This window comes from Piliocolobus tephrosceles, chromosome 18 (genome assembly GCF_002776525.5).
Source record: "Piliocolobus tephrosceles isolate RC106 chromosome 18, ASM277652v3, whole genome shotgun sequence".
In the NCBI taxonomy this organism is placed as follows: Eukaryota; Metazoa; Chordata; class Mammalia; order Primates; family Cercopithecidae; genus Piliocolobus; species Piliocolobus tephrosceles.
This window is the reverse complement of record NC_045451.1, coordinates 45,551,972-45,579,916: the sequence shown is the minus strand read 5'-3', so window position 1 is coordinate 45,579,916 and position 27,945 is coordinate 45,551,972. Positions and strand designations below refer to the sequence as shown.

The following is a 27,945-nucleotide window of genomic DNA, read 5'->3' as shown; positions in this document are numbered from 1 at the left end:
TTGCCAAAATAAGAAAATGCTCACATTTCCCAAGAAATGGAGAAAGAGCGAGGCTGTCTCTTGAGAGGGGCTCAGCTGCTTTATCTGCTGCAGCCTCCTGGCATCAAAGTGGTCCCTCTGTTCACAGGAGTGTCTGACCACTTGTTGGAACTCCAGCTAACCACATTTTTCACTCTTCAAATGGCATCTCATCTCCTTTTAATGGCGATTATTTTCTAAGTATATTTTGTTTGTAAAACCTAAAAGAGGGTTCAAGAGCTCCTTGTTCTGGTGTTGAGATGGCCTAAGGTCCCCTGGTCAGGTTAAGCCATTGTTGCACTGAGGACAGAGAATAAAGCTACACTGGAAATCCTGGGGGACCTTGTGCTCCCCTGGTCAATGCCTCCTCAAGCCAGGGCCCACCCTCAGCGTGTTTGAGTGGGGATGCTCCTTTGGCTGAATGAAGCTCCCAGTGCTGACCTCCCAGGCCTGGGTCTCCTGCCACATCTCAACACCAGAATCCACTGAGGTCCTGGAAAGCTGATGGAACTCACCTCCTGAAGCACTCACCACCTGGCCCTGCCAGCTCTGATATGGTTTGGCTGTGTCCTCACCCAAAACTCATCTTGAATTATAGTTCCCATATTCCCCATGTGTCACCGGAGGGACGTGGTGAAGATAATTGAATCATGGGGGTGGTTTCCCCCATTCTGTTCTTATGGTAGTGAATTCTCACAAGATCTGATGGTTTTATAAGGGGCTTCCCCGTTCGTTGGGCACTCACTCTTCTCTCTCCTGCCACCACGTGAAGAAAGGCATGTTTTCTTCCCCTTCTGCCATGATTGTAGGTCTCCTAAGGCCTCCCCAGCCATGATGAACTGTGAGTCAATTAAACCTCTTTTCTTTATAAATTACCCGGTCTTGGACAGCCCTTTATAGCAGCATGAGAACGGACTAATACAAGCCCCAAAGAGGCAAACCCAGAGGAATAACATTCCTGATCATTCATTCATTCAGTTGTTCCAGATGTTGCAGAAACAACAGTAAACAAAACAAACCCAAATCCTGTTCTCACAGAGTTTACATCCCATGACAAAGGCAATTTAATGAGTAATTATAATCATTCCAGTGATAGGGCAGAGGCAGACAATAAAATAAGTAAAACATGACAGATTTGACAGTCATAAGAGCTGTGATGAAAAATAAAGCAGGAAAGGATGATCAACAGTGTTGGGGGAGGATTGCACAGTTTTCACTAAGTGGTCAGGGAAGACTTCACTGAGAAGATATGGTTTGAGTAAAGACAAGAGGTCAGAGATAAAAATTGTGTGATTCACTGGTGTAGTTTATCCCAGGAGGGGCTGACACCCTGAGGCCAGATCGTACTTGGTGAGTTCTAGGAATGGGAAGAAGTTGCTGTAGCTAACAAGGTTTATGGGCGTGTGTGTCTGGGGGTCAGGGAGTCTTGTTGGTGGTGGGCGATGAATGAAAAGTAAGGAAGGATCATGGAAGGCCTTGTGAACATTGTGTCATGGCTTTTTCTCACAGTAAAAGGTGGTGCTGTTAAAAGACTTCGAGCAGAGAGATAGGATCAGACATTTTTATAAACATCATGTGGCTGTTGGGGTAAGAATTAGCTATCAAGGGACGTGACTAGAAGCAGAGAGTCCAGCAGGGATGCCCGTGCAGTACTGTAGGCAGGAATCCACGCTAGCCTGGCCCTTGGTTGTGGTAGCAGAGGTGCTGGGAAAAGCAGCTGGATTCTGGATATGACATGAAGGTGTAGCCCACAGGATGCCCAGCAACACTGGATGTGGAGTATGAAAGAAAAGGAGTCAAGAATGACTCTGAAGTTTTTGGAATTGCCAGCAAGATGGATGTAGTTGCCGTAGCTGAGACAGCAAAGGATTGCAAGAGAAGCACTTTAGGTTGGGGACTGCATGGGTGGAGAAGGTGGTGTTTTATGGATGGCGTTTAATGCCATGAAACTAGATGAGACTGAAAGAGTGCAGATGGAGAGAAGAGGTCCAAGGACATTTAAAGGTTAATGATAAGGAGGAAACAGCAAAGGAGATTGAGAAGGAGTAGCCAGATGTCCTGGGAGCCCTGTGTGATACGTCATATCTTGGGACCCCTGTGAGGGAGGACGGAGTGGTTGACTGTGTCTAGTGCAACACAAAAGTCACTGGCACCTGAAAGCAGCAGCTGAGAAGGGTAGTGGGAGCAATAGCTCCCTCTGACTGGGTCCAAGAGAAAAGGAAAAAAGAAATTGGAGGCAGTGGGCAAAGCAAATCTTATGAGCAGCTTTACTTTAGAGGAAAGGAGAAAAGTTAAAGTTAGGTGGTAGCTAGAGGGATGAGTGGGGCCAAGGGTGATTTTGCTTTTTTAAGATGGGGGAAATTATATATATATATGTATGTTAATGTGCCAGAAGGAAGACTGTAGTGAGAGGGCCGTGGGAAATGCAGGACAGATAATTTCTGGAGTGGATTACTTATGCACAAGTGGGCACTTGACCCCTGCTAAGAGGTATGTTTATGAGGCAGTCACAGGAGGAAGACTGTGTTCTAAGGGTCAGTGCAGGTGGGAGAGTAGAGGTAGAAGGGAGGCTCTGGAAGATTCCTTCTGCTTCATCTGTTAAGTCCGTGAACTTGGAGGCAAGGTTATCTCTGAGGATGAGATGGGGCAGGAGGTTAGAGAAGAGAGGGCTATGGAAAGTCACCTTGGAGAGGAGTGAGTGAGATTGTCAGGCAGCATTCAGTCCCCTGGAGACTAGGGACCGTGATAAGGAATGAACCTAAAGAGTGACCAGTGGCACAGTTTGTGTGTTTTTGAGGCACTTTGAGCTGCACTAGTGTAGATTTGGAGTAGGGGAGAGAAACAGAGGTAATCTTCCAGGCTCTCCAACACCTGCTGGGCCCAGGGAGTGACTTCTTGCCTCTCTATCTCAAGTTAGGGCAGAGGCTCCTTAGTTACCTGTGGCTGAGTGGGTCCTGACCTGCTGCCTTGGGTGGGCAGGAAAAAGGAGGAAAATTTCTCCCGTGAGCCCAGGTAGGAGCCGGCAGCATCATGCCTGGAAGAGTCTTGGGTCCTCGTGTGGGTCTTTGGGACTGTAAAGCAGCATTTCTTCTTGCCCAGGAGCATCTTGTTGGCCATGGTTTTGACTGTTCGTACAGTGTCTTCTTTGAAGTCACTCCCATGTGTCAAGCTCACTTATTGTCTAATCGGTTTTCTCATGGAAGCGAGGCCCCCTTGCCCCTTTCTCATTTTTCTCTCCCGTGTACTTTCAGGTTTGTGGCCCGCAGGTGTCCAGGATGCAGGTGTAAATGGACAGTGTGGCGACATCCTCACCAGCAAACGGTTCATGCTTGACATGCTGTATGCCCATAACAGGAAGACTCCGGGTGATGAGGAGAAGGGGGATGGGGAGGCCGGGAGGACCCAGCAGGAGGCAGAGGCGGTAGCCAGCCTTTCTACCAGAATATCCACCCTGCAGGCCAACTCTCAGACCCAGGATGAGAGCGTCAGGAGGGTGGACGTCGGCTGTTTGGACAATCGAGGCAGTGTGAAAGCATTTGCTGAGAAATTCAACAGCGGGGACCTTGGGAGAGGTTCCATCACCCCTGATGCTGAGCCCAATGACAAGGTCCCAGAAACAGCACTGGTGCAGCCAAAGACAGAGTCTGATTACATCTGGGACCAACTCATGGCCAATCCAAGAGAACTCAGAATCCAAGACATGGATTTCACTGACCTGGGGGAGGAGGATGACATTGACGTCCTAGATGTGGACCTAGGTCACAGGGAGGCTCCTGGGCCACCTCCCCCACCCCCACCCACCTTTCTGGGTTTGCCGCCCCCACCCCCTCCACCCCTGTTGGACAGCATCCCTCCCCCTCCTGTCCCCGGTAATTTATTGGCTCCTCCTCCTCCAGTGTTCAATGCTCCTCAGGGCTTAGGGTGGTCCCAGGTACCCAGGGGTCAGCCCACATTCACTAAGAAAAAGAAGACCATCCGTTTGTTCTGGAATGAAGTTCGGCCTTTTGACTGGCCATGTAAAAACAACCGACGCTGCAGAGAATTCCTGTGGTCAAAACTGGAACCCATTAAGGTGGACACTTCCAGACTGGAGCACCTGTTTGAGTCTAAATCCAAGGAACTGTCTGTCTCAAAGGTACTGCTAGTCTTCAGCATGCTTCTTGATTGGAAGTTGGGTAGGGCTGATGAGATTTGTTCTGTATAAAATACTATTTTGCGTTGCTTTTGCTATTTGGTAAAAAGTCCATTGCTATAAAAATCTGATCTTTAATATAGTGTTCCTTCTGCCACGGGCTAGGTGTAGGCTGCATGAGTCAGAGACCCTTATTAGCTAACATGGTCACCAGCTTACTTGTATTAGGCAAAGGAGCTTTCAAAGAACCAGATAGCCCTGAGGAAAAGACAAAAATGGTCAACTAAGGAAAGTCAGCATAGCCCAATAGCAGATGTTGATGTTAACTAGAGAAAGTGGACTTGCTGACTCACCAAACACGGGCTATGCTTATTTAATCTTACCTTCATTGATTATGACTGATAGTAGTAGTTTGAACTTTATCTGTAACCACCCAATAAGCTCAAAGGCAATAATCCAACTGACATTTCTTTGACTTGGCCCCTGATCAAGCCAGCATTCTGCAGCTGTCTAGTTTTCCAGGAGCTGTATATTTGGCATCCTGTCAATATTACACGTGCATCTAGATTTAGTATTTTGGATAAATGTTTGAGAATCCTATAGGCACTGCCACTGTGATAGTAACAAAGATGTTATACCACTTTTATCAATGGGAAACACTGTACATAGTTACTGGGCACCAAAGGCTAAGTCATGGTTAATTTACACGATAAACTGCAAGATATTGGGTCACAGATTTTATATCTAATGATTCCCTACATTAGTAGAGTCTCCTTCGCATATCTTAACTGACTTTTAAAAACTCATTCTGGATATTTTCCAGTTTTAAAACAGGTTTAAGTCTATCTCCTCTTTCCAGGTACTAGGGGTAGGAGAAAGCACTTTGTAAAGCATAATTTAGAATAAATATGCAAGAGATTATAATCATGAATTAATTTTAACTCCCTGTGTTGCTGCATGCATGTATCTTTTTGGGTGAGTATGAAACTGAGTCAGGTTCCCAGCCCTGCCAGTTGGACACCAGTTCTGTATCAAAAATTACATGCAGGATCCTTGGAACGAGTGAGCCCTTCAGATGAGGAGCACAGTGACAGAGTTAGCGCCTGTCACTGCTGTGGGATGCTGACAGGCCAGCCAGGGGAGCTGTAGTTGGTCAGCTTCCTTTCAAAGCATGCTGGGATTCTTAAGCTGCTTGCTGCCCTTCACTGGTTGGCATTTACCCCAGTGTGTGTTTCTCAGTGACCACATGAGTCTAAATCATTTCCAGCCTCAGGAATCTCCTCAAATCAGAATTATAGTTTTCTCATTTACTAATCTACACTGTTAGGATCCAGTGTAAAAAATCATGCCCAGTCAGTCCTGTCCTTCAGTTGAAAGTAGACTCAGCTTTTGTCCCCTCCAGAAAATAACACCTAAGAAAGGGTTGTTGTATGTGTGTCCTGACTTCCTAGGACTGGTACCAAGTGGTGCCGAGCACATGCCCTATTCTAATTCTTTTTTTGTTTTGTTTTGTTTTGTTTTTTTGAGGCAGAGTCTTGCTCTATTGCCCGGGATGGAATGCAGTGGTGTGATCTTGGCTCACTGCAACCTCCACTTCCCAGGTTCAAGAGATTCTCCTGCCTCCGCCTCCTGAGTAGCTGGGATTACAGGTGCCCACTGCTACGCCCTGTTAATTTTTGTATTTTTAGTAGAGATGGGGTTTCACCATGTTGGCCAGGCTGGTCTCAAACTCTAAACCTCAGGTGATCCACCTGCCTCGGCCTCCCCAAGTGCTGGGATTACAGGAGTGAGCCACTGCGCCCAGCCTCTCCCTTCCAATTCTTATAGGCAGCCTGACATTTAGGAGAAGACGAGTTGCGATTAACACAGCAGTCTGTGGTTGCTAGAAGTTACCCATGACCTGACTTACTGACACCACCCTCCAACCCACTGACCTAATTGGACAGAATACTCCTCCTCTCCCTCCTCCTTCTCCCTCTCCTCCTCTTCCTCCCCTCATTGCCCACTTGGCTGGCTGCACCTCTAGGCTTCTTGTGGTTCCCTGTCAGGTTGCTGGGCAGGGGCTGCCCCTTGACTCAGTATTGGGAGGAATAAAATGAAATAAAAGTACGGAGATGAAGGCACTCCTAGCTTCATTTTTAAAAAATTAAAAGTTTCCTCAAGTAGGCCCAAAATGAATGCTTCACCTACCTCCCTCCTTCTCTTGGTCCCACTGCAGCCAATTTGGTCGGTGATAATATTCTAGCCTCTGCCGTCTCAGCCCAAAGTTGCATGATTGCCTGAAGCAGGTAGTGACCTCTAGAACAATGTATCGCCTCGCTAATAGACAAATGTTTGTATAGCTTTTATCAAGTAGGAGTATAAGAAGAAAGTGATATATTAAATGAAAAGTTTACCAAACTGATTCCAGAATGTTCTATAATGAGACCCCAAAACCCCTACCTTTGTTTTTGGGATAGGAAATGTGAACAGGAGCTAGTTTACAAAATGTTACAAAAGTTAAGAATGCAAGTTAGGATTAAACACATCACTGTGTTTGGCCATGATGGGTGGCTCATGCTGGTAATTCCAGCACTTTAGGAGGCCAAGGCAGGTAGATGGCTTGAGCTCAGGAGACCAGCCTGGACAACATGGTGAAACCCTATATATATATATATATATCTCTCTCGTAGAGATGGGGTTTATATATATATGTGTATATATATATACACACACACACATATATACACACACACACACAGCAGGCATGGCAGTACATGCCTGTAGTCCCAGCCACTTGGGAGGACGAGATGGGAAGATCGCCTGAGCCTGGGAAAGTCAAGGCTGCACTGAGCTGTGATCACACCACTACACTCCAATCTGGGTGACAGAGCAAGACTCTGTCTCAAAAATCAGAAAACAACAACAAAAAAACCCCACATTACATTGGAGAGTTGAATCCATTTTGCATATGTTACTACTACAGATATAACCAATCTCATTTCTGTTTCTAATCCTTGACTGTGGTTTTCATAAATCACAATGTAAACAGCCACTTTTGATTTCTGGCTCCGAAATTTTTAAATTAAGTACAATAAATAAAATGCAACAAAAATAGAGTGAAATCGACTTCACAAGACAGCACAAAACAAAGCAAATTCGTTTTAGGTTTCATAAAAAAATCTAACATTAGAGCAGAGTTATTGGGCATGGCTGTGACTAAGCCACCGAAAAACAAAGATTCCTGAGCCAGATCTAAGGCTAGGGTGACCACCTAATGAAAAAAATGATAAGACTGAAAAGATGCACTTTTTAATTTTCTTTCAAAATAGTTTCTGGAATTGGATCAATTGTTCTCTATCAGCTGGAATTATATGGTGTTTTAATAAGATGAATCATACTGTGTTTTATGGTGAAAGGTAGAAATCCTGTGCTGAATTTCATTATGTTCTGACTGCTGCTCTAAGATGTGGTGAGCCCCATGGGAGATAAGGTGACCCCGGAAAAAGATGTCAGAGCAGAAAGCCCTGGGACTTTCTTGGGCTTGACATCACCCTGGGGAGCCCCAGGAAAGTGACTTTCCAACCCTTGTACCTAACCAGGGGCAGCAAAATCCTTCCTGCTCTCAAAGGGCAGCTTCTATGCCCCAAGTTACAGCCAGACCAAAACAGACATGGAGTGGGACTCAGTTTCCACTTTGGGGACCTGATGTTGTCTTACTCTCTTGCATCCATTAGGTTTATCACAGAGAGGGAGTCCAGAATGTATCTGGAGATGTTTATTTACCTTGAAGTTTCTAAATCTATTTGAACTGGTAACAGCAACTTTTAAAGAAAAATTAGGTCAGGTTGGGCCTTGGCCTGGGTTATTTGTCTTATTTTTATTTCTTAGAGACAAGGTGTCACTCTGTCACCTAGACTGGAGTGCAGTGGCACAATCATAGCTCACTGTAGCCTCAAACTCCTGGGCTCGAACGATCCTCCCACCTCAGTTTCCCAAGTATATTTTTAAAAGCTCCTCAGGGATTCTCAAGTACAACCAAGGTTGTGAGCCGCTGATTTCTGGTGAGAAATGAGGCACTGAAGGAGCACTGTGTTCCCCACCACCGCTCTCCACATTGACACTCCCTGACCCTTTTGATTTTCCTGAGAGTAGATAGAAATCTTCCTACGCTGTATTCAGGTTCAGGACATAAGAAGTTATTTCACATTACCCTCAGAAATCTGAATTCTACCTAGAATCTCTGAACACAGCTCTGGGACTTCAGCAGGGCGCTCACACATCCTTGTGTGCCCAGACAGTCCTGGTGTGTGCCTGCTGATCCTATAGGATGTGGTGAATCCTATAGGAGAATAAAATAACCGCAGAGAAAGATGTCAGGGCCAAAAGTCCTTGGATGGCATGGAGACTCCCTTCTATTCTCCTGGGTCTCTGGATTAGGAGAACAAATAAACTGAATTCATGCAGGAAGTCTGTTTAACAGTTGACCTCTACTCTAGACAACCCAAAGGGCACATATGAGACATGAATACTCTTTCCTTAACAATAAGGCAAAACTTACCTGGCAAGACATTTTTATTTCTAAGGATTCCTCCACCTTTGCTTGGGCTTAGTTTTTGTTTTTGTTTTTCATTTTAGGATGTGTGTGTTGGTGGGGGTGTAGATGGGGGGCGGTTTGCCTTAATGCTTTCCTATACACTTCCCTGTCTCCCTTGTTTCAAGACTTCAGGAAAATTCCATAGTTGTCACATCTTTGTGACATCTGTGTCATTGCATCCTTGTAACTGTCACTTTCTCAACAGACAGTTTTGAAAATATCCTGTGGTGTCACTCTTTTGGCAGGGAGCGAGGAGGGATGATTTACCATTTCTAGAACTTCTGCCTCTCTGAGCCCAACCCAGGGTCTCCAACAGTGATGCAAAGAAACATTTGCAAAGGTCTGTCGCCTTTCATGGAAGCGCTCTCACACTCACCAGCACTCCCCAAACCTCCTGCCGTTCTTTTAATAAACCATGTCCTCAGCCCAGTGTCTATTGTCAATTGCAGCACCTTCTGGGGTGGTATGTTCTCTGTTAAATATCCACTTTTTAAATATTGCATCCTCTGTTATAGTAAAATACTCTTTAAAACTGCAAAGGGGCAGTGTGATATGGCAACATTTCAGGAAGCCTTAAGCTTAATGAATACTATTAACGATTTAAATTTTTCTTTCCACTTTTTTTCCTAACTGCTACCTGAATCCTCACTCTTCTTTTTCCAAAATGGAATGTCTGTGAGGGGGAAGTTAGATCTTTTTCTTTCCCAGGATGCCGACTGAAACTAGGTTGTGGTCACTGTTGTATGATTGTCACTCTTTTCCAATAACCATTCCGAATCAAGTTTGAGTCTTTACTTGCAGATTCTTAAATACTTTTCCTTGGAGGCAATGCTTTGTTCTATCCGAAAGCCTAACTTGGGCATCTCCTCCACATGGGCATTTTGCCATCCTTCTCTGCATCAAGGATTGGTGTCTCACCAGGGATCCACCTGGGTGGACTTGTGGCACTGCAGTGCTTATATCCAGCCGAGCCTAAATATCTGGCTTAGCGGTTCTAGAAAATATTCCTATTACCATATGTGACTTTGTGCCTCATGGAGTGGCTGAGTTTGCAGGATCCTACCTCCTGGGGCTGCTGGTTCTAGAAAGCGGACTCCCAACCCAGGCAGCGGCTCACCAGCTGAATCTGGGGCTACTGAGAACAGGCATAGCCCTTCCCCGAAGCTTTGGCAGTTGACAGTCGCTACCTCCCCTTCTCAGGAATCCTGTGACCCTTCTAGCCTTGAGTGCTGTCTGTTTGAAGCCTCATCCTAGAGGGGCTCACCTGCATCTTCCTAGAAGCTGGATCCTCTCCCTGAGTTGCCTTAATGACCGCCCCCCCACTCCCTTTGAGTTTCCTGCTGGCCTAGACAGCCTTTCTTTCCACACAGGGTAACCTCTGCCTCTCCCTCATCTTGGCTGTGCACACCCCTGCTCCCTCTCCCTGCACTGTTCTTAGCCAAGTCCAAAACAAAAACAAATGAAAGCCTTACATGGCATTCATCCAGAGACTGTCTTTCCTCCAGGGGAGACGGGCTACTATGGGCATGTTGGAGGCTCCCGGTAGTTGGAGCTCTGAAGGAGGAGCTCTGCCATGGGAGTTCAGCTTAACTCGGCTTTCTGGAACCAAAACAGAACCTGGCTGCTTCCCAGGCTTCCCCCTACTTCCTTAAAAAAGCAAGTTCCTCTCTTTCCTTGAGCACTTCTGGACGTATTTGGGAAAGCAGCATGTTCAGAGATGGCCCTGCCATGGTTTCCCGCACACTGTCTCATGTCTGCCTTTTTGCTGACCACCCAAAGATAGGTGTTCCTGTTTTCACATCCAGCCAACTCCTAGTCTAGCATCCTGTACCTGGAGCCTGGGCTCAGGCACCTCCTTCCATCATCACTTCCTCCCTGATAGTTCTTGGAACTTGCTGAGGAAGAAGGCAGAGCTTTGGCTAGTTGTTCTTTTATCAACAAACTAAGACAAAACCCCCAAAGTCCTGTTGCTCCAAAACTGACCATGGGTGTTGGGGGCATCCTGGCCCTCCACAGGTATGCATTTTTTGTTAGTCTGCATGGAAATGTTCCCGCTTGAGAACCAGGCACCTCACAGCAGGCACTCAGGAAATACCTGTTTAAGGAAATGGATTATATATCAAAGAGAAGCAATAAATATAGGGAAGCTTACACAGTCGATCAGAAAGAGACCATCAGGGACTGGGCTTGTTTCTCAGCCTCTTCTGCACCTGTGCAGGGTTCAGCATCATGGACCATCACTGAGAATGTCTTGAGACTCCAGGCAGCAGGGTGGTGTCATACCCTAGTCAGCAAGGTGATCTCCTGCCTATGGTGTACTCATGCCGTGCTAACACTTGGCTGTTCCCACACCAGCCTGGGTTCCTGCTTTCTCTTGGCCATTTCTCTTCCCAAGAAGGACCATGTCAGTCAATCCAGCCTGTCACAATGTTCATTCGCCATATCAGTTTGTTTGGCTTAAAGTTAGTTTTTCTGATTCCATATTAAAAATGGATCTTTTTATGTTAGATTCTGGGTCACTAATCTTAGTGTCTTTGTTAGAATGTCCTGGACCATTGTATAAGAGCTTTTTCTGTACTATTATTCTATTCTGTTCTATTATTCCAACTATTCTAGGGCCAGTGCTACACAGCTGATGGCTGATTGGGTAGGTATTATGTATAACTCTACATTTTAAGAACGTGTTTGACACTTTCATACAATATTCTTTCATGTTCACTTTAGACATTTTTTTCTAATTCCAAAAACAAATCTTATGGGAATTTTGATAGGTTTACATATATGCAAAATAAATGTAATATATCTACTGGACAGCCAATATATGTATTACTTCTATATATATTTATGTTTTATATATAAATATACATGTTACATATATAAATATATATAATTAGATAAGAGATAACTAAAGCACACTTATGATATTGAAACTTCCTATCTAGGAACATGAAATTTCTCATTTATCCAAGTCTTCGTTTATTACTCTCAAGAAAATGTTGGCATTTTCTTCAGATAGAAGATACAAGAGGGTTTTTGCCTTATTTCCTTGTTTGGGTATTTTTTGGGGGTGTCTGGTTTCTTATCAATTGCAGAACAACTTTCCGATTTCCTACTTAGAAGCATTGCTTCCTCTCCTGTTCCTGATACCTGTCTGACCTCATCACAGCTCACTCCCTCCTTCTAGATGCTGTCCCCTTCAAGAAGGGCATTTACATTTTCTAACCTTCACAAGGACCACTCTTCTCTGACCTCTGCTTTATATCCCCTTCCCATCAATGACCAATTTCCTTATTTTCAAATTTTAAATCATAGGCAAACTGTGGCTTACTGGCCAAAGAAATGCACTAAGCAAAAGGGCCTCTTTTTTTCTTTTTTTTTTGAGATGGTGTCTCCCTCTGTCACCAGGCTGGAGTGCAGTGGTGTGATGTCTGCTCACTGCAACCTCAGCTCCCGGGTTCAAGTGATTCTGCCTCAGCCTCCCGAGTAGCTGGGACTACAGGCATGTGCCACCACACCCAGCTAATTTTTGTATTTTTAGTAGAGACAGGGTTTCGCCATGTTGGCCAGAATGGTCTCAATCTCTTGACCTTGTGATCTGCCCACCTTGGCCTCCCAAGGTGCTGGGATTACAGGCTTGAGCCACCGTGCCTGGCCAGAAAAGTTCCTTTTAGCAAGAGTAGGATGGATGGGTTAGGGAGAGAAGAGACCAGAAGCAGGAGGCGAGTGCTGGGCTGCTCTGAGAAGTGGGGTTCTGGGTGGTCAGGCCCAGGGTGGAGAGGTGGGAATGGAGGACGGATGGTGATGAGACACTTTGGGAAGGAAGAGTGGACGATAGTTGCTCTGTCATAGGACCATGTGGAGGACCTAGTAAAGTTCGCTATTGCTGATTTGAGGCTTTGGCTCAGAAGGACAATTCAAATGGATCAGAAGAGATGACTGCCAATCCTTCGACATGGACGTGGGCACAGAGAGCTCTGGCTTGTTCTTGTAAGTGCTGCTTTAGATTACTGTCAGAGGGAAGGAGAGAGTTGGACAGCCTTACCCAACCCACTCCCTCATCTCAGGCAGTACTAACCAGATGACACGTTAGTGTTTAGTAGCATCTGGTGGAGGTTTATTGTGATTATAAAGAACAGCACTTAAAGCACCTTTTTGCTAAAATCTAGAGTTTGCATAATTCCATTTCAGGTATTTCTTTAATGCTTATTCTTTCTTTCATGATATGGGTGGAAGTGCTCTGCAAATGTGCAGAATCTTCTGTGGGGACAGCTCTCCCATGATCTCGGGGTGCTTAGTGGCTCACTCCTCCCTGACTTACAGGGGTGTGTGTGGGCATGTGTGTTGCTGTAAGTTGAGCTCTACTGAGAATGGGGCCAAGGGCATGTCAGGCTCAGGGCCACCCTGTAGGTCTGTGTAAATTGCTTGCCACACGTGGACACTGGCTGCCAGGGATGAGGCTGGAATCTGAGTAGTGCTTCTCTCCCAAGCTGTTTGCCATGGGACTGAGTCTCAGGGTGATGGCAAGGGGCTTCATTTTGCATAAAGCCTCTGGGCGAGCTGGCTGGGCTCCTAGAGTGATGGGGACTGTGTGGATGAGGGGTTAAGGGCTACTGGTTCCCAGGGAATCCCTGCTGCCATCCTGTGCTCACGAGACATCTGCCACTGCATCTCCAGGCTCATATCTCCATTCTAGGCAGGAAGAAGGGGGAAGAGCAGAAGGCATGGCCCACCAGGTCTGTTGCTTTTTAATCAGGAAAACAAAAGCCAGAACCAAGTCACGGGGCCAGCTTCAGTCGCAGAGGGTCCGGGGAGGGAATTGATTTAACGGACAAATGTGTCTGAAAAAAATCAGCCTGAAAAAAAACAGAGTCCTGTGGCTGAGTGGGGAAGAGGGCGTGGATTTGGGGTAGGTGCCCAGCAGTGCCCGGAGAAACAGGCCTCAGCACCACAGTGTTGGCATTGCTAGTTGTAACATCCTTCTTTGTTGTCTATAGTCAACATTTTGTCAAACTTTTCTCATTCCTTTAGCATTCCACACACAACATAAAATTAGATTTAAAAGCTAAATCGAGAATTTCCGGGGACTCCGGATAAGTTTCTTAGGTTAACTACATAGAACAGAACACTTTCCCTGAAGAGTGGGGAGGCATGTATATATGCCACATGTCCCTGGGAGCCCAGTGTTCAAAGCTGACAACCCTACCCACAGGAATTGCCCCTCCTGGTCACCAGGACCCAAAGCAGCTGGGATGTTTTCAGTAGTTGTTGTTGGTTTTTTGTATTGTGTTTTTGTTATGAAGAAATTTGAGTTTATTCCCAACTGCATATTTAAGGATCTAAAATAGAAATTTAGCAACTAAGTCTGGAAGGTTCCAGGAAGACTTAAGTTGGACTTGAGCCTGTTTCTCCTCGATGCCTCACGGTCCCTGGGGCTACAGCAGACCAGCTTCTTTAGCTGGCTTGGCTGCTCCCAGGTCCAGCCAGGGTCCCTGCTTTAGAGAACAAGGTGAGGCTTCAGTGTAGGAGTTTGGATGATGAGTGGCAGTCAGTTGCTCAGTGGGAACCTGCCTGCACAGTGTGGTCGGAGCCGCTTGGCTGGGTCAACAGGTTTCTGGGATGTGGCCCCATCAAACTTCCAGCCTCATCCCTGGCGGTTTTTAACAATCTAGACAAAGCCACTTCTTATTTCCTGAAGGTCTTCTCTCCCCAGACTAGATCCTAGACATTCTTTAGGGCCTAGTCCAAGGGTCAGCCCTTCCAGACCCTGAGCCCCTCCACCACCAGGTGAGTTACAGTTGCTCTGCTGTTGAGCTCCCTCAACAACAGAGGGCGCAGCACACCCCATTACTGAGCTGAATGTGTCTTCAGGAAAGCCACAGTGCCTCATTCATCTTTGTTACTCTAGACTTGTTACACGAGTCAAAATAGCCATTCTCCCAGGTGTGTTTGCCTCAAGGGAAACCTGAGCAAGAGCAGGGAGCTTGTGGAGCCAAGTCTTCTTCCACCTGCCCCCAGTGCCACCTGCACCCAACTTCCTGAGAGCTGAAGAGGAAGGCTGGGGGCCTTGTGGTCACAGCTCTGGCCAGTGACAGGGTTGACTCATCACCCCACACACACTGTCTTAGTTCGCTAAGACTACCATAATAAAATACCACACACAGGTGACCTAAAGAGCAGAAATTTGTTTCCTACAGTTCTGGAGGCTGGGAACTCCAGATCAAGGTGCTGGCCAGTTAGGTTTCTAGTGAGGGTGCTTTCCTTGGCTTGTAAGCAGCCACCTTCTTGCTGTGTCTTCAAGTAGCAGAGGGAGAGAACTAGTAGCACTCTGGTCTTTTCTTATAATGACACCAGTCCCATCATGAGGATCTCACCCTCGTGACCTCATCTAAACCTAAGTAGCTCCAAAGGCCCTACCTCCAAATATCATCACTTTGCATATTAGGGCTTCAACTTAGGAATTTTGAGGGGACATAAACATTTGGCTCACAACACCTGCTTGCCAAGCTCCCATCTTGTCTAATTCTGGGCTGGCTGCAGAGATGAGTGAAGCCTAGGACCTGCCTCTGAGGACCACGCAGGCCAACTGGGAAGCCACACATACGAGGACTTTGAGAATGCCAGGACACTTCTTATTCCCTGCTCCCCTCCTAGGCCTCTAAGCCGGTTCGTCCCCTATTCATCCTCACCAGTGCATGCCTTTTCCTTTCTTTTCATTGGAAGGCCCATCTTCATTCATCCACCAGGCAGCTGCACAGAGGCCTAAGTTCACAGGAAAGGTGGAGGTGCTCTGGTATAAGGGGCATGGAATGTTTGAATGACAAGATGAGGGCTTTGAGACAGTATAGCTGTAGATCTGGAGAGGCTGACAGGCCAGTGGTGCTGTATTCTCCTTATTGATCCTCTTCTCAGCGTGTAAATCAGCTGTCTCTGGGCACACACCGTATGTATGAAGGCCAACCAAGACATTCTGACACCTCGAAGCCCACAAGAAAGGAACTCTGAAAGGTTTTGATATTGTTTTCACTGCTTCTATGGAAAAACAGATTTTTTTTTCCTTGCAAAATATCACATTTTCCCAATTGAAGGAAAATCCATTTTATTTTTGTATGTGTCTGACTCTTGAAGTTCTGTTGCTGACCTAGGCTTGGCAGCTTCTCAGAACTAATCCCTGATCCTTTCTGTGCTGAACAGTAGCCAGTCCTCTGAGCCGAACTGGGGCCATTTGTTTTCATCTCTAAATAAGTAGTGAGTGCTTTTAATAATGAAATGCAGAAAGGACCCAAGATGGTGCATTAATCTTGGATTCTCCTTTTTTTATCACTAAGAAAACTGCTGCAGATGGAAAAAGGCAAGAGATCATTGTTCTGGATTCCAAGAGGAGTAACGCCATCAATATTGGTCTGACGGTGCTGCCCCCTCCAAGGACGATTAAGATCGCCATTTTGAATTTTGATGAGTATGCCTTAAACAAAGAAGGAATCGAGGTGAGGGAAGCTCTATTAAGCATTATTTGTATTTTATCATATACTGCACGTATAATATGCTGCATGTCCACATTTCAAAAGATGTGCCTTTCTGTCCTCAGCTAGACCGTGAATAAGGTTAATAATTCTTACATGTGTTAAACTTTTTGAGGGGAGGGGAAGTCTCACTTTGCCTATGAAGTTCAGCAGTCTTCACTCAGGTTCATTTACCAATCTCCCTCTGACCGCACTCTGCCTACCTCAGAATGGAAGAAGAGTAGATAAACTCCTTGGAAGGCCACTAGGGTTTTTTTTCCCATGTCATTTTGAACCACATAACATTTAACACTTTCAAAGGTAGGGTTTTCAGAACATGCGCACATCCATGTAAGAGCTTTATCTCTTGGCATTTGTTGGGGTTCAGAGAGACGTGTTTCATTTGATAAGCCAGAGAGCTCAAGTCAGCTGAAGCTTTAGCATGTGTTGATCTGAATGTCACAAAGTGGAGCGACATTGGGTGGCGTGGCTGTGGCCACACAGCTGGAGCTGGAGACAGGGTTCGCCTGTGGGGCCTGGTTTTATGTTCTTCCACAGGCGACGCTCTCCCTGCGCTGTGGGTTGCTGCCAGTTTAGCAGGTTAAATCTCTTATTAAAAAAAAAAGAGTGAGCAGAGCTGATGTGTCCCACCCACCAATTGCTACAGAAGGGTGTTATAGCTTCTGTAGCTACTGGGTCAGAGTGGGGATCTGGGGACACTGCTTTGTGGCATTGGGTGGCACCTAACCCATCCTCCTATTGGCAGGGAACCCCAGACTCCTTTAAAGCCTCTCCGTGACTGGGGTTCATCTTCTTGTTTGAGACACTTGGGCGTGGATGGAACCTATGATGCCTGACTCCAGAGAGGGAGAGCAAGCCTTCTACAGAAAAGCTGAGAGTGAGGAAGAGCCTGGGCCTCTGGCCAGAATCACCCATGGCCCTGGGAATGGGAGGGAGCAGTGGGCACACAGTACGCAGAGGGGTCTGCACCCAGACCACTGGGCATGCCTTCATGCTTTGGAAGGAAGGGACCTTCACAGAAAAAGCCATTACTAGAGGCCTGAACTGCAGGCTCTAGTAAGTGGACCCCCAAATTCGTGCCCACCCAGGATGTGACCTTATTTGGAAAAAGGGTCTTGTACATGTAATCAAGTTAAGATGAGGTCATACTGGATTCAGGAGGGCTCTCAATCCAGTGACTGGTATCCTTATAAGAAGAGGGAAGTTTGAATACAGGGAGGAAAGTGCTATCTGAAGACAGAGAACACACAGAGAGATATACAGAATGCCTTGTGATGACGGAGATGGAAATTAGAGTGATGTCTTTAAAAGTCAAAGAATACCAAGGATCGTGGACAACCACTAGCACTGAAAAAAAGCAAAGTTCATCCCCTGGGGCCTTCAGAGACAGTATGGTCTCTAACACCTTGATTTTGGACTTCCAGATTCTAGAACTCTGGGAGAATACATTTCTGTTGTTTAAGCCACCCAGTTTGTGATATTTTATTATGGCACCCCTAGAAAACCTATATAAGGCCCAGGCAGCTCTACTCAGAGAAACATACACTCCCTTTTCCAGGAACAAGTACAATAAGGGAAATGCACTTCTTTCCTGGCAGAAGAAGTTGTGCCCTGAGCTCTGGAGCCAGGCCAGGCAGCAAAGCCGGTCAGCATATCCAGGTGTGTTCTCTGTCTTCAAACAGCATTCTCCTCTGTGTTCAAACTTCCTTCTTCTTATAAGGATACCAGTCATTGGATTTAGGGCCCACTCGAATCCAGGAATCCGGCCTATCGAGAGAGTAAGGGCACACAGCAGACCGGAGCAGGGCACATGAAGGAGTGAGTGGGCGACAGCTGGGAGATACAGAGTGAGAGACTGAGGCAGTTGCTAGATCGCAGGAAGGGGCAGGCCAGGCCTCAGTGTGATGCATCCCATTCTGGGACCCTCCTAGAGGAACAAGGGAGGAGCAGGGCAGTGGCCTGCTGTTGGGTGGACCTGGATGTACCAAGTGCAAAGTGTCTGTCTGCGGGGTCCGACCCGCAGACCCTAACCCAGTGACAGATGAGAGACATACACTGACAGATATTTTGTCTGTCAGTGCGGCTAAGGGGCTTCTGCTCCTGAATCTGCAGCATCCACCCTGATAAACTAGTGAAGTTCACATTTATTTAGTACAGATTAAACGACAAAGGTCTTGAGTAAACACCACTAGAGGGAAATTAACACTGCCGACCCCCCAGTAGAGAGCAATCATGCACCCGCGGATAATCAAAGGTTAGTCTTAGGACCACATGAGTAAACAAGCTATTTAGATAAACTCCCTAACATTCCTTTTAGTATCAACTCAAGGTAAAGAGGGTTAGGCTGCTTTTAGTCAAATCTTTTACTAAAGCTATGCAAACCCCCTGGCATTCCAAGAAGGTTTGCTTCTCTTTCCTATAATATCCTCTTAAAATTTTTCCCACCACCCTGACTGAATCCCACATCTGTCCTCTAGGGGAGACAAGGCAGTGGCTCTTGGGCCATCCTATTTATACAACAAGATCCTTCAGAGAGCACAAACGCTTCAGATTCATACAGAGAGAGGCTACAAAGATAGCCAGAGCCAGCCTGATTAAAAGAATAAAAGGACAACTGACCCTTAAAAAATATTTCTCCTCCTTGTCATGAGAACTTGAAAGTCCCTCAGGAGAAATTTATTCCTTTGATTTTGCCTTTGTTCTTTCCTGAAATGCAACTTTCCCCAGGTGGGGAAAGTTTGAGATACAATAAGTTACTCAGATTCTAGAATGAACCAAATTATTATTTTTTCTTGTCTGGCTGGTTTCCAGTTGAACACCCTTTTGATCCAGGAAGGAATAATTACAGCTATGATGCTGATGGATATGGGAGTAGCAGCACAGCACCAAATCTGACTTTCATAGGATTTTTACTGTGGGCCAGGCACCAGGTAGGTGCCTGCCACAGATTCTCATCAAAGCTTATGAGGTACATATGCTCCCCAACGTGAACATGAAGAACGGGAGTCCCAGCATTAGGGTGTGCCCAGGCTCCCAAGCCAGTGTGCCAGAGACCCGGGGAACCAGGATGCAAGCTCTGAAGCTTGAATCTAGAATGCAGGCTGTGGTTTTGTGGGGTGGCTGGCCCTGGAGGGGCCCTCCAAGCCTGGGTTTGTGTGCCTCAGAGAATAAGAGGGAATCTGAAAGGTGAGGGAGAGACATGTACGCAGCAGCGCAGCCCTTTTCACTGTGCTGCCTACATTTGCTACCCAGGAGTAAGTGACTTACAGAGCAATTTGAAGTGAGGAGACACAGCCATAGCAAACCCTGGTAGCCCTTACTGAGATTTTATTGCATCGTGAGTCCTCAGTAAATTCATAGTCACAATGACAGAGAGTTACATTTTTATGTTCTCTTCTAAGGCGGGTTTCTCAACTTCAGTGCTACTGGCATTTTGGGTTAGACAGTGCTTTGTTGTAGGAGGCTGTCCTGTGCATTATGGGATGTTTAGTACATCCCTGGCCTCTACCCATTAGATGTCAGTAACACCTACCCTCCCCCCACAACCAAAACTGTCTCCATACATTGTCACATACCCCCTAGGAGCAAAATCACCCCGGTTGAGAGCCCCTGATCTAAAGGCTGCCTGTGTGAATCCAGAGACTATGTAGATCCCTCAGCACTTCCCAGTCACAGCTGAGAAGACTCCAGTCGAAACAGCCCTCTTGGAGAACATGGAATCCAGGGCACTCTCAGGCATCACCTACTATCTTGGGCCATTGGTCTCAGGGACCTGAGAGGTAGAGATAGATGATCTAGATCCCTGTGCCAAACCAATACCCAGAGCTTGTTCTCTAGGCTTGTTCAAGAGTTAAATCAGGACTGAGAAGACATGCAAATGGGTACGTACAGATCTTTATTAATGAGATTTCCGGGTTGCACCCAGAGGGCCTTTAGCCAAACTGTCTGCTTCTCGGATGCAAGCACTGTAGCCTGGCACCATGGCTTAATGGGGTTGTTTGAAAGCTCTGTGTACCTAAACATAATTAGAATGTTTTCATCCCATGGCTTTGCTTAGCAACCTAATGATATGTATCCAGGTTTGTCATGAAAACCTGAAGGAGTAGTTAACTTCATTAAGGAAGTCATTTTTCATAAGAGTATTCAACTTCAGAAAATCATTTTGCAGCCATCTTTAAGTAGCATTAATGATATTTCCCCAAGTAAAATGGCATCAAATTATCATAAATGGAAGTTATGACAATTTTTATTTTCTTTTTCTTTCTTCTCTAGTTTTTATAGAGCCTGTGGCCACTCAGAGGGTAGCACAATTGAATGGTCCCAAACAACATTTAACTTGGCCCAACTTGGCTGCCAATCCAATCGGCATCCTAGAAACAGAAATTTTCTTTGGCCACAGATAAAAAATGACAGCATCTTTGAAAGCAGTTTACCCTGCACAGTGCCTGTCCACAGCTGCCCAGCTGCGTGGGTGCCGGACATATGCAGACGAACCTGACCACAGAGAGTCACAGTTGACTCAGCAGTGCCAGGGAACCAGCATATCTTGATGACTGAGAGGCTTAGCTGCACTGCTAATTTGCATTTATGGTTGAATTTATTCACTATTAATTTGAATCCCTATGAACTATGGGGCTAGTGCTAGAAACTAGAGGTAGCCCCTGAATTCTTCTCTAGCTCTGCCTTGGTTGATCCAGCTTAGCTTCAGGCAAATCATTTTGTCTGTGAGTTTGATACAGTAATTTCTGCCCTAATGTGCCTCAATGAGTAATCTAAGAATGAAAGAAGATACTATCAAGATGCTTTAAAGTTTTTTTTTTTTTAAGTTGCTATAGGAATGTAAGTACATGGATAGAACACTATTTTCTCATGCAAATATGCACATTGTATGCAAACCAGGCATAGCCCTCAGGGCTTCAACTTTCTACTGCAGTCACCAAAATCCTTGTGGCAGATGCTTATCCAAAGCTGTAGCCAGGGTTCTGTTTAAAACTCACAGGGCAAAAGAATTACTCATTATGGTTTCATGTGCAGGTAAATGAAATGGCCAAACCCAATAGTATTGGGGTCTATTTAAAAAAAAAAAGGAGATTTTTGCATTTTTCTCCAAAATACATGACTTTCAGATACAAAAGCAAATATACATAGAGCAGTGCTAGAGGGACGCTGTCTAGGCAAAAGCTAAAACATGGAGGTTATCACATTGAAACAGGACATTTTCCCTGACCCCTTCACAGGCCTTGTGATGGGAGTGCCTTGCTTACTCAGCTCATAGCTCTCAACTCCTCTCAGGAGTGGGAGCACACAGGTGAGTGAGTACAGGAGCCGGGGCATGTGCTTCTGGGCACCGGCAGGAGCAAAACTCCATGTGGGCCCTGCAGCGGTGTCTGGCAGGGAGTACCCGCAACCCTGGAAACCCCAGAGGGCATGTGTACAGTACGACTTTTAGCTTTGCCATCGTGGATGGCTTAAGTGTGAACTCAGTTGACCCTCTGCCTTTTTGTGTGAGGTGGTTGTTCTCCACCAGTGAGGGCAGAGGGTCAGTGTGACAGCCTTTAGCGCCCACATCTGTGACACCAGAGCTCTTGTTTGGCGTCCAGAAAAAAATCAGGTCACATAAATGAATTGAAGGATGGTGAATATAGAGGGTTTTATTGCCAATGAAAGTGGCTCTCAGCAAGAAGGGGAGCTGGAAAGGGGATGGAATGGGAAAGCGATCTTCCCCCAGAGTCTGGCCATTCCCAGCTGTACTCCTCTTGGAAGCAACTCTGTCAAGCCATCCCTTTGAAGTCAAGCTGCCTCTCTCTGACATCAAACCACAATTTCTGATGTCCTGCTGCTTCTCCTCTTCTCCCCTTATCTGCTCTCTGCCAGTGGAGCCTGGGGTTTTTATGGGTACAGGATAGGGGTGGGGCAGACCAGGGGTGGTTTTGGAAAAGGTGGGAAAACGGGGATGTAAAGTTCTCACTTTGGGCCACAGTTCCAGGCTTGAGGGTGGGGCCTTTGCCAGGGACCCCACCCTTTTCTGTCTAGAATTTCTCTGCTTCCTATCCCTATCACCATATTGGTCTTGTTTGATGTTTGCTTTCCTGTGAAATGAAACGGTGATCATGAAATTATCAATAAATCTACTGACTTAGAAAAGCAAGTTAAAAATACCACCTCATAATCATCACATTATCATCTGCTCACAAAAAACAAGGGCCATCAGCTCATAGGAGGGGCTCATAGGAGGTGGCTTTAGCCTACCATTCCACTGTCTTACAACTATTCTTATTGTCAGTGATGTGTAAAAAAAATAAAATAAACTGGCAGGTGGCAACCTCATAAATCTTCAACATTGACCAAGTAGTATAAATTAGATAAATGAAAAACAAAAAGAAGAGTAATTGCTTTCTCAAAGGAACAAAGCAACAAAATTCATTACAGGAAGACGTCTTCTGAAGGTTGTACAAAGTGTTGACAGTTTTTCATTTCGGAATTTTGGTCATGCCAAAAACAATGGCAGTGCTAAGGAAATTAAAATACAAATTTTAGTGAAGCATTTATTTTGAAAACTAATTGAGTTTAAATCATGCATGTTTTTAAAGAGGTAACATCTGCTTGAAGTGTCTTGGCTATCTCTTAATGCTCTCTGCGTGAACAGGTGGGACATGTGCCAGGTTGTGGGAAAGCAAGGAGCACTGCCACCACATATCTCTCCAGATGCTCAAATTCCACCCAAAGCCTCAGTGATTGGAGAGCCAGTGAAAGGAAAGTTGAAAAGGGAGGTGTCTCAGGCTCACCTTTGATAACTTTACACTGACTACAGCCTGAAAGCACAATTGCAATGCAGTTTTGCATCGTTGGTTTCTGATAAACTAAGGCTGGCCTGCCTGTTAGCACCCTCATCAAGCCCAGGACTACATCTATCCCAGCCAGGTACATCCTGATGCACACTTGTGTAAACATCTGCATATGTAGGGACTGTGGTGTCAAGAGTCCTGTTTCTCATTTTGTTATTTATTTTCTTAGTTTTTGAACTCATATAGAGTGCAGTCGACTTTTTGGTATATGGTTCTGTGAGTTTAAAGCACATAAATTCATGCAATGACCACTGCAATCAGGATTTAAAACAGTCCCATCTTCCAACAAAACTCTTGTGTTGCCCTTTTATAGTTGTACCCTCAACCCACCTCTGGCACCTGGTAACCATTTATGTATTCCCCATCACTGTGGTTTTGTCTTTTTAAGAATGTCCTGTAAATAGCATGTAACCTTTTGAGACTGGCTTCTTTCACTCATCATGATGCCTTTGAGATTCATTCAAATCATTGTTCATATCTATAGTTTGTTCCTTTTATTGCCAAGTGCTATTGCATTGCAGGGAATCTACTACAATTTGTATATTCACCACTCAAGAATATTTAGTTTGGTCCAGTTTTTGGCAGTTATGAATAAAGCTACTACAAATATTCATGTACAAGCGTTTGTGTGAAAGTAAGTTTCCATTTTTCTAGGATAAATACCCAAGAATGGAATTGCTGGGTTGTATGATAATTCTATATTTAATCTTTTGCGGAACTATAGCTTGTCCTCTATTCTCTAACAGTGTCTATCACAAAGCAAAAGTTTTTAATTTGGATGAAGTTTGGTTTATTAACTTATTCTTTTTTGGAATCATGTCTAAGAAATTTTTGCCTAACATAGGTTATAAAAGTTTTCTCCTATGTTGTCTTCTAAAAGTTTCATAGTATTCCATTTTATTTTCAGATCTGTCATCCATTTTGAGTTTGTTTATGTATACTGTAAGGTTTAACTTGAGGTTGCTTTTTTCTGCATATGGAGTCTAGTTGTTCTAACACCATTTGATGAAAATAATATCCTGTCTCTATTGAATTGCCTTGCACCTTTTTCAAAATCAGTGGGCCACATTTGTGTGTCCTGTTCTGAACTGTCTGCTCTGTCCCATCGATCTAGGTGTCTATCCTTTTACCAATGACACACTGTCTTAATTACCATAGCTTTTTATTTATTAAAGTCAGGTTATATGATTTCTCCAAGATTACTCTTTTTTAAATTTAGTTGTTCTAGTTCTTCTGCTTTACCATGTAACTTTTAGAATCAGCTTGTCTATGTAAGGTAGGAAACCAGCAGGACTTGTTTTCTGGTCCCAACCCTGATGACCAAAGCAAGATCTGGTTCAGATGGGATAAAGCAAAAAAACTGATGAAAACCACAGACAGAGACAAAAGCAATCCTTAGCTGCCCTCATTGCTCATAAGTATAAGCTACTCCCACTAGAGCCACGACAATTTATAAATGCCATGGCAACAACCCACAAGTTACCACCCCTTTCCAGGGCAAGACCCAAAACTTACTGTCCCTTTCCTAGAAAGTTCTAAACAACCCACCCCTCAATTTGTGTTGACCTGACCTTTAATTTGCATATAATTGAAAATAGATTTACATGAGTATAAATACTGTTGCCAAGAGCCCATACTTTGCTAACCCTGGGCCCACTGCCTAGGAGTTAGCCCTGCTCCAGAAGGAGCAGTACTGTTCAATAAAAAATTTCAGTCTATCACTACCAGTTTGCCCTTGAATTCTTTCCTGGTTAAAGCCAAAAACCATCCCAGGCTAACCCCCAATTTTGGGGCTCACCTGTCCTGCATCATATATCTACAAAAAAATCATCCTGGTGTTTTGATAGGAATTAAATTAAATCTATAGATCAATTTTGGAAGAAGTAACATCTTGTCTGTGTTGAGTCTTTCAGTCCATGAATATAGTATGTCTCTCCATGTACTTATTGTTTCTATCTTCTTTGATTGCTTTCATCAGCATTTTCTAGTTTCTAGCATAAAGATACTTAACAGGATTTGTTAGAGTTATACCTATGTGTTTCATTGCAAATAGCATTTTTTTAAAACTTAGTTTATTATAAATGTGCAGATAATGAACTAATAAGATGGATTTTTGTGTTTTGACCCTACATCATACATTGTTAAACTCACTTTTTTTGTTTTAGAAATTTTTTGTAGATTCCTTATAGTTTTTATGCAGACAATTATGACATCTGTGTGTATGAGCAGTTTTTTCCTTTCTAGTCTGTATGCCTTTTATTTCTTTTATGTACCTGGCTAAGGTTTCCATATGATGTTCAATAGGAATAGTAAGAGTAGACATGAGAATTTTTACTTTAAAAAATGTAATCACAAAGGAATTTGAGTGTATGAGAATCGTATGTATTCTGGTGCCTTTTTGCCTTCTCTGCCTTCCACAATTGATTTTTACCAGAAACAAATAGAAGTAAAAAGATATACTTCTTTTATTAGCTTGTATTTCTAGATACCATCATAATTTTTTCTGTAATCAGACTTAAGTTTAGTATTACTTAAGGTACTATCATTTCTATGTAAGTTAAAATAGTTATATGTCACATGAACAAAAGTCAATCTGAGTTACTTGAAAATGATTCATTTTTGTAAGCTTTTAAGTTAATCCAGAAGTGCTACAAAGCATATTTTTGGCATGTCTTACTCTACTTCCTAGGGAATGGGGAGCTGTTCTCTAATCTTGTGTCTTGTTTTTCATCTTTTTCTCACCTCCCATCTCCCTTTCTTGCCTAGAATGTACTTTGTGTGCAAAACCCTGAAATTTTGGGTCAAACTGCTTCAAGTATATTCGGTTTATGATAATATAACACCTGTAGATACCTCTATTACCTGGTTGGAAAATTATAATATGAATTTTATAACATTGAAGGGGCAGGGGAGGGTCAATCACTAAGAGAAAATATATCACCTCATATTTCCAGAAAATTCTAACGATGATTCCCACCGACGAGGAGAAGCAGAAAATCCAGGAAGCTCAGCTGGCCAACCCTGAAATCCCCTTGGGCAGTGCAGAGCAGTTCCTCCTCACCCTCTCCTCCATCAGCGAGCTCTCTGCACGACTTCACCTCTGGGCATTCAAAATGGATTATGAAACTACAGAAAAGGTAAGCTCTCAGTAAGAGAGGCAGCTGATCCCACATCCACAGGGTTGAGAAAGGCAGTTTTTCATTGATCAATATTAAGGCAGTGAAATGTCATTCTTGGCATAGGGTGTGGAGGGTGAGTTGACAATGAGCAGGTCGTGTGTACACCAAGTGATCAGCAGCTGGCCAGTGGAGGCTGATTCTAAAGTGTCTGCCTGGTGTCAGCCTCAGACACTAGATTGTGGGCACCAGGTAATTGATTACAAAGCAAAACAGTTAATTTTTTTTTCAGGTCCTATATTCTCATTGTAGAAAATGTGGAAAATACAGAAAAGCACAATACAGAAAATTCCCTATAATCCTTCCACCTGATGATAATCGCCTAAACTGCCAGTGACTATGGCAATTAGCAGGTCTTTGGGTCCCTTTGAGAAAGTATCCCTGGTAGAAAGTTGAAGATGATGCCTATTGCAAGAGTTTGGGAGGAGAATAGAAGGAAAGGGGCCTTAATGGAGAAAGCTTGAGGAGGCTCCTCCTGAGTAGAAAGCAGAGGACATGGGCATCCTCTCTGGAATAGGGCAGTGGGAGTTTGATGCAGGCTGAACAGAAGGAGCCAGTGGAGAAGAAAAGGGAGAGATGGAAAGTGAACTGTGTGGGATCTTAGTTGAGAGGAAGTCCCCAGAAGAGACAGATTCTATAGGCCAAGTGGGCCAGGTGCAGTGGCTCCCACCTGTAATCCCAGCACTTTGGGAGGCTGAGGCAAGAGGATGACTTGAAGTCAGGAGTTCAAGACCAACCTGAGCATCATAGTGAGACCCTGTCTCTACAAAAATTTTAAAAACTTAGCCAGGTGTGGTGGCATGCACTTGTAGTCCCAGCTACTCAGGAGGCTATGGCAGGAGGATCACTTGGGGCCAGGAGTTCAAGGCTGTAGTGGGCTATAATCACCTTACTGTACTCCAGCCTGGGCAACAGAGTGAGACCCCCATCCCTAAAAAAATAAAGCCAAGTGGAGAGGCTATGTGGTCTCCATCTTCTGGCAAAGGAAGGAGCAAGGTCCTATACTGAGGGCCAGATAGGTGGTGGTGGGTTTGGGGGATTTCAGGAGGGAACTACAGTATTTGAATTCATCAGGAAGTCAAGCAGAGAGAAAGACACCTAGGACTGCTGAGGTGACTGCTATGACTGGGTCACAAGACCAGCCAGCACGCTCAGGTGACTTTCTTTAGCTAAGGGAGGTAACATCATGGAGAAAACAGATCACTGGGTCAGCCTGGCAGGACCTGGGCTGGAGAAACTGAAGCTGGATCTCCTGGCTTTGGGATATAGTCTGGGGGAGAGCCTCAGTCAAGACAAAGGAGTGGGGGCCACAGAACAGCAGCAGAGAGGGTGGGGGAGATGGAGGCCATGAGGCTACAGGGTGGGCTGGAGGTCTGAGGGAGGGGGATCATGAAGGCAATGGGGTAGTGAGGGCAGTAGCCTTCTAGTGAGCAGCCCAGGCTGAGAGGTGGCTAACCATAGAGTGCCTTGAAGGGAGGAGGAGGCCTGGGGCAGTTCAGGGACATCGAGGCCACAACTTTCATTGCCAATCTGCCTGGAACGAGAAAAAGCAAAGAAGAAGACTGTGGTCTAGAAGCTGAAGGAAGATGGGAAGGAAGAGTTTCCCAGAAGTCAGCCACAGCCAAGAAGGAGAGTAAGAGGAGGGCATTCCCTGAGGTAGGAACGGGGAGTCCAGAAC

The 27,945-nt window shown here is 45.0% G+C and overlaps 1 protein-coding gene across 3 annotated transcripts in view; it reads left to right on the top strand.

Annotated features, from left to right (window-relative positions):
- FHOD3 (formin homology 2 domain containing 3) overlaps positions 1-27,945 on the top strand; it is a 482,714-nt gene that overhangs the window by 419,591 nt on the left and 35,178 nt on the right. For all 3 annotated transcript variants that reach the window (XM_023207642.2, XM_023207641.2, XM_023207640.2), the window contains 3 exons: positions 3,270-4,153; positions 16,052-16,210; positions 26,046-26,228. In XM_023207642.2, coding sequence (XP_023063410.1) covers positions 3,270-4,153; positions 16,052-16,210; positions 26,046-26,228 — 1,226 coding nt within the window. The remainder of the gene's footprint in view (positions 1-3,269; positions 4,154-16,051; positions 16,211-26,045; positions 26,229-27,945) is intronic.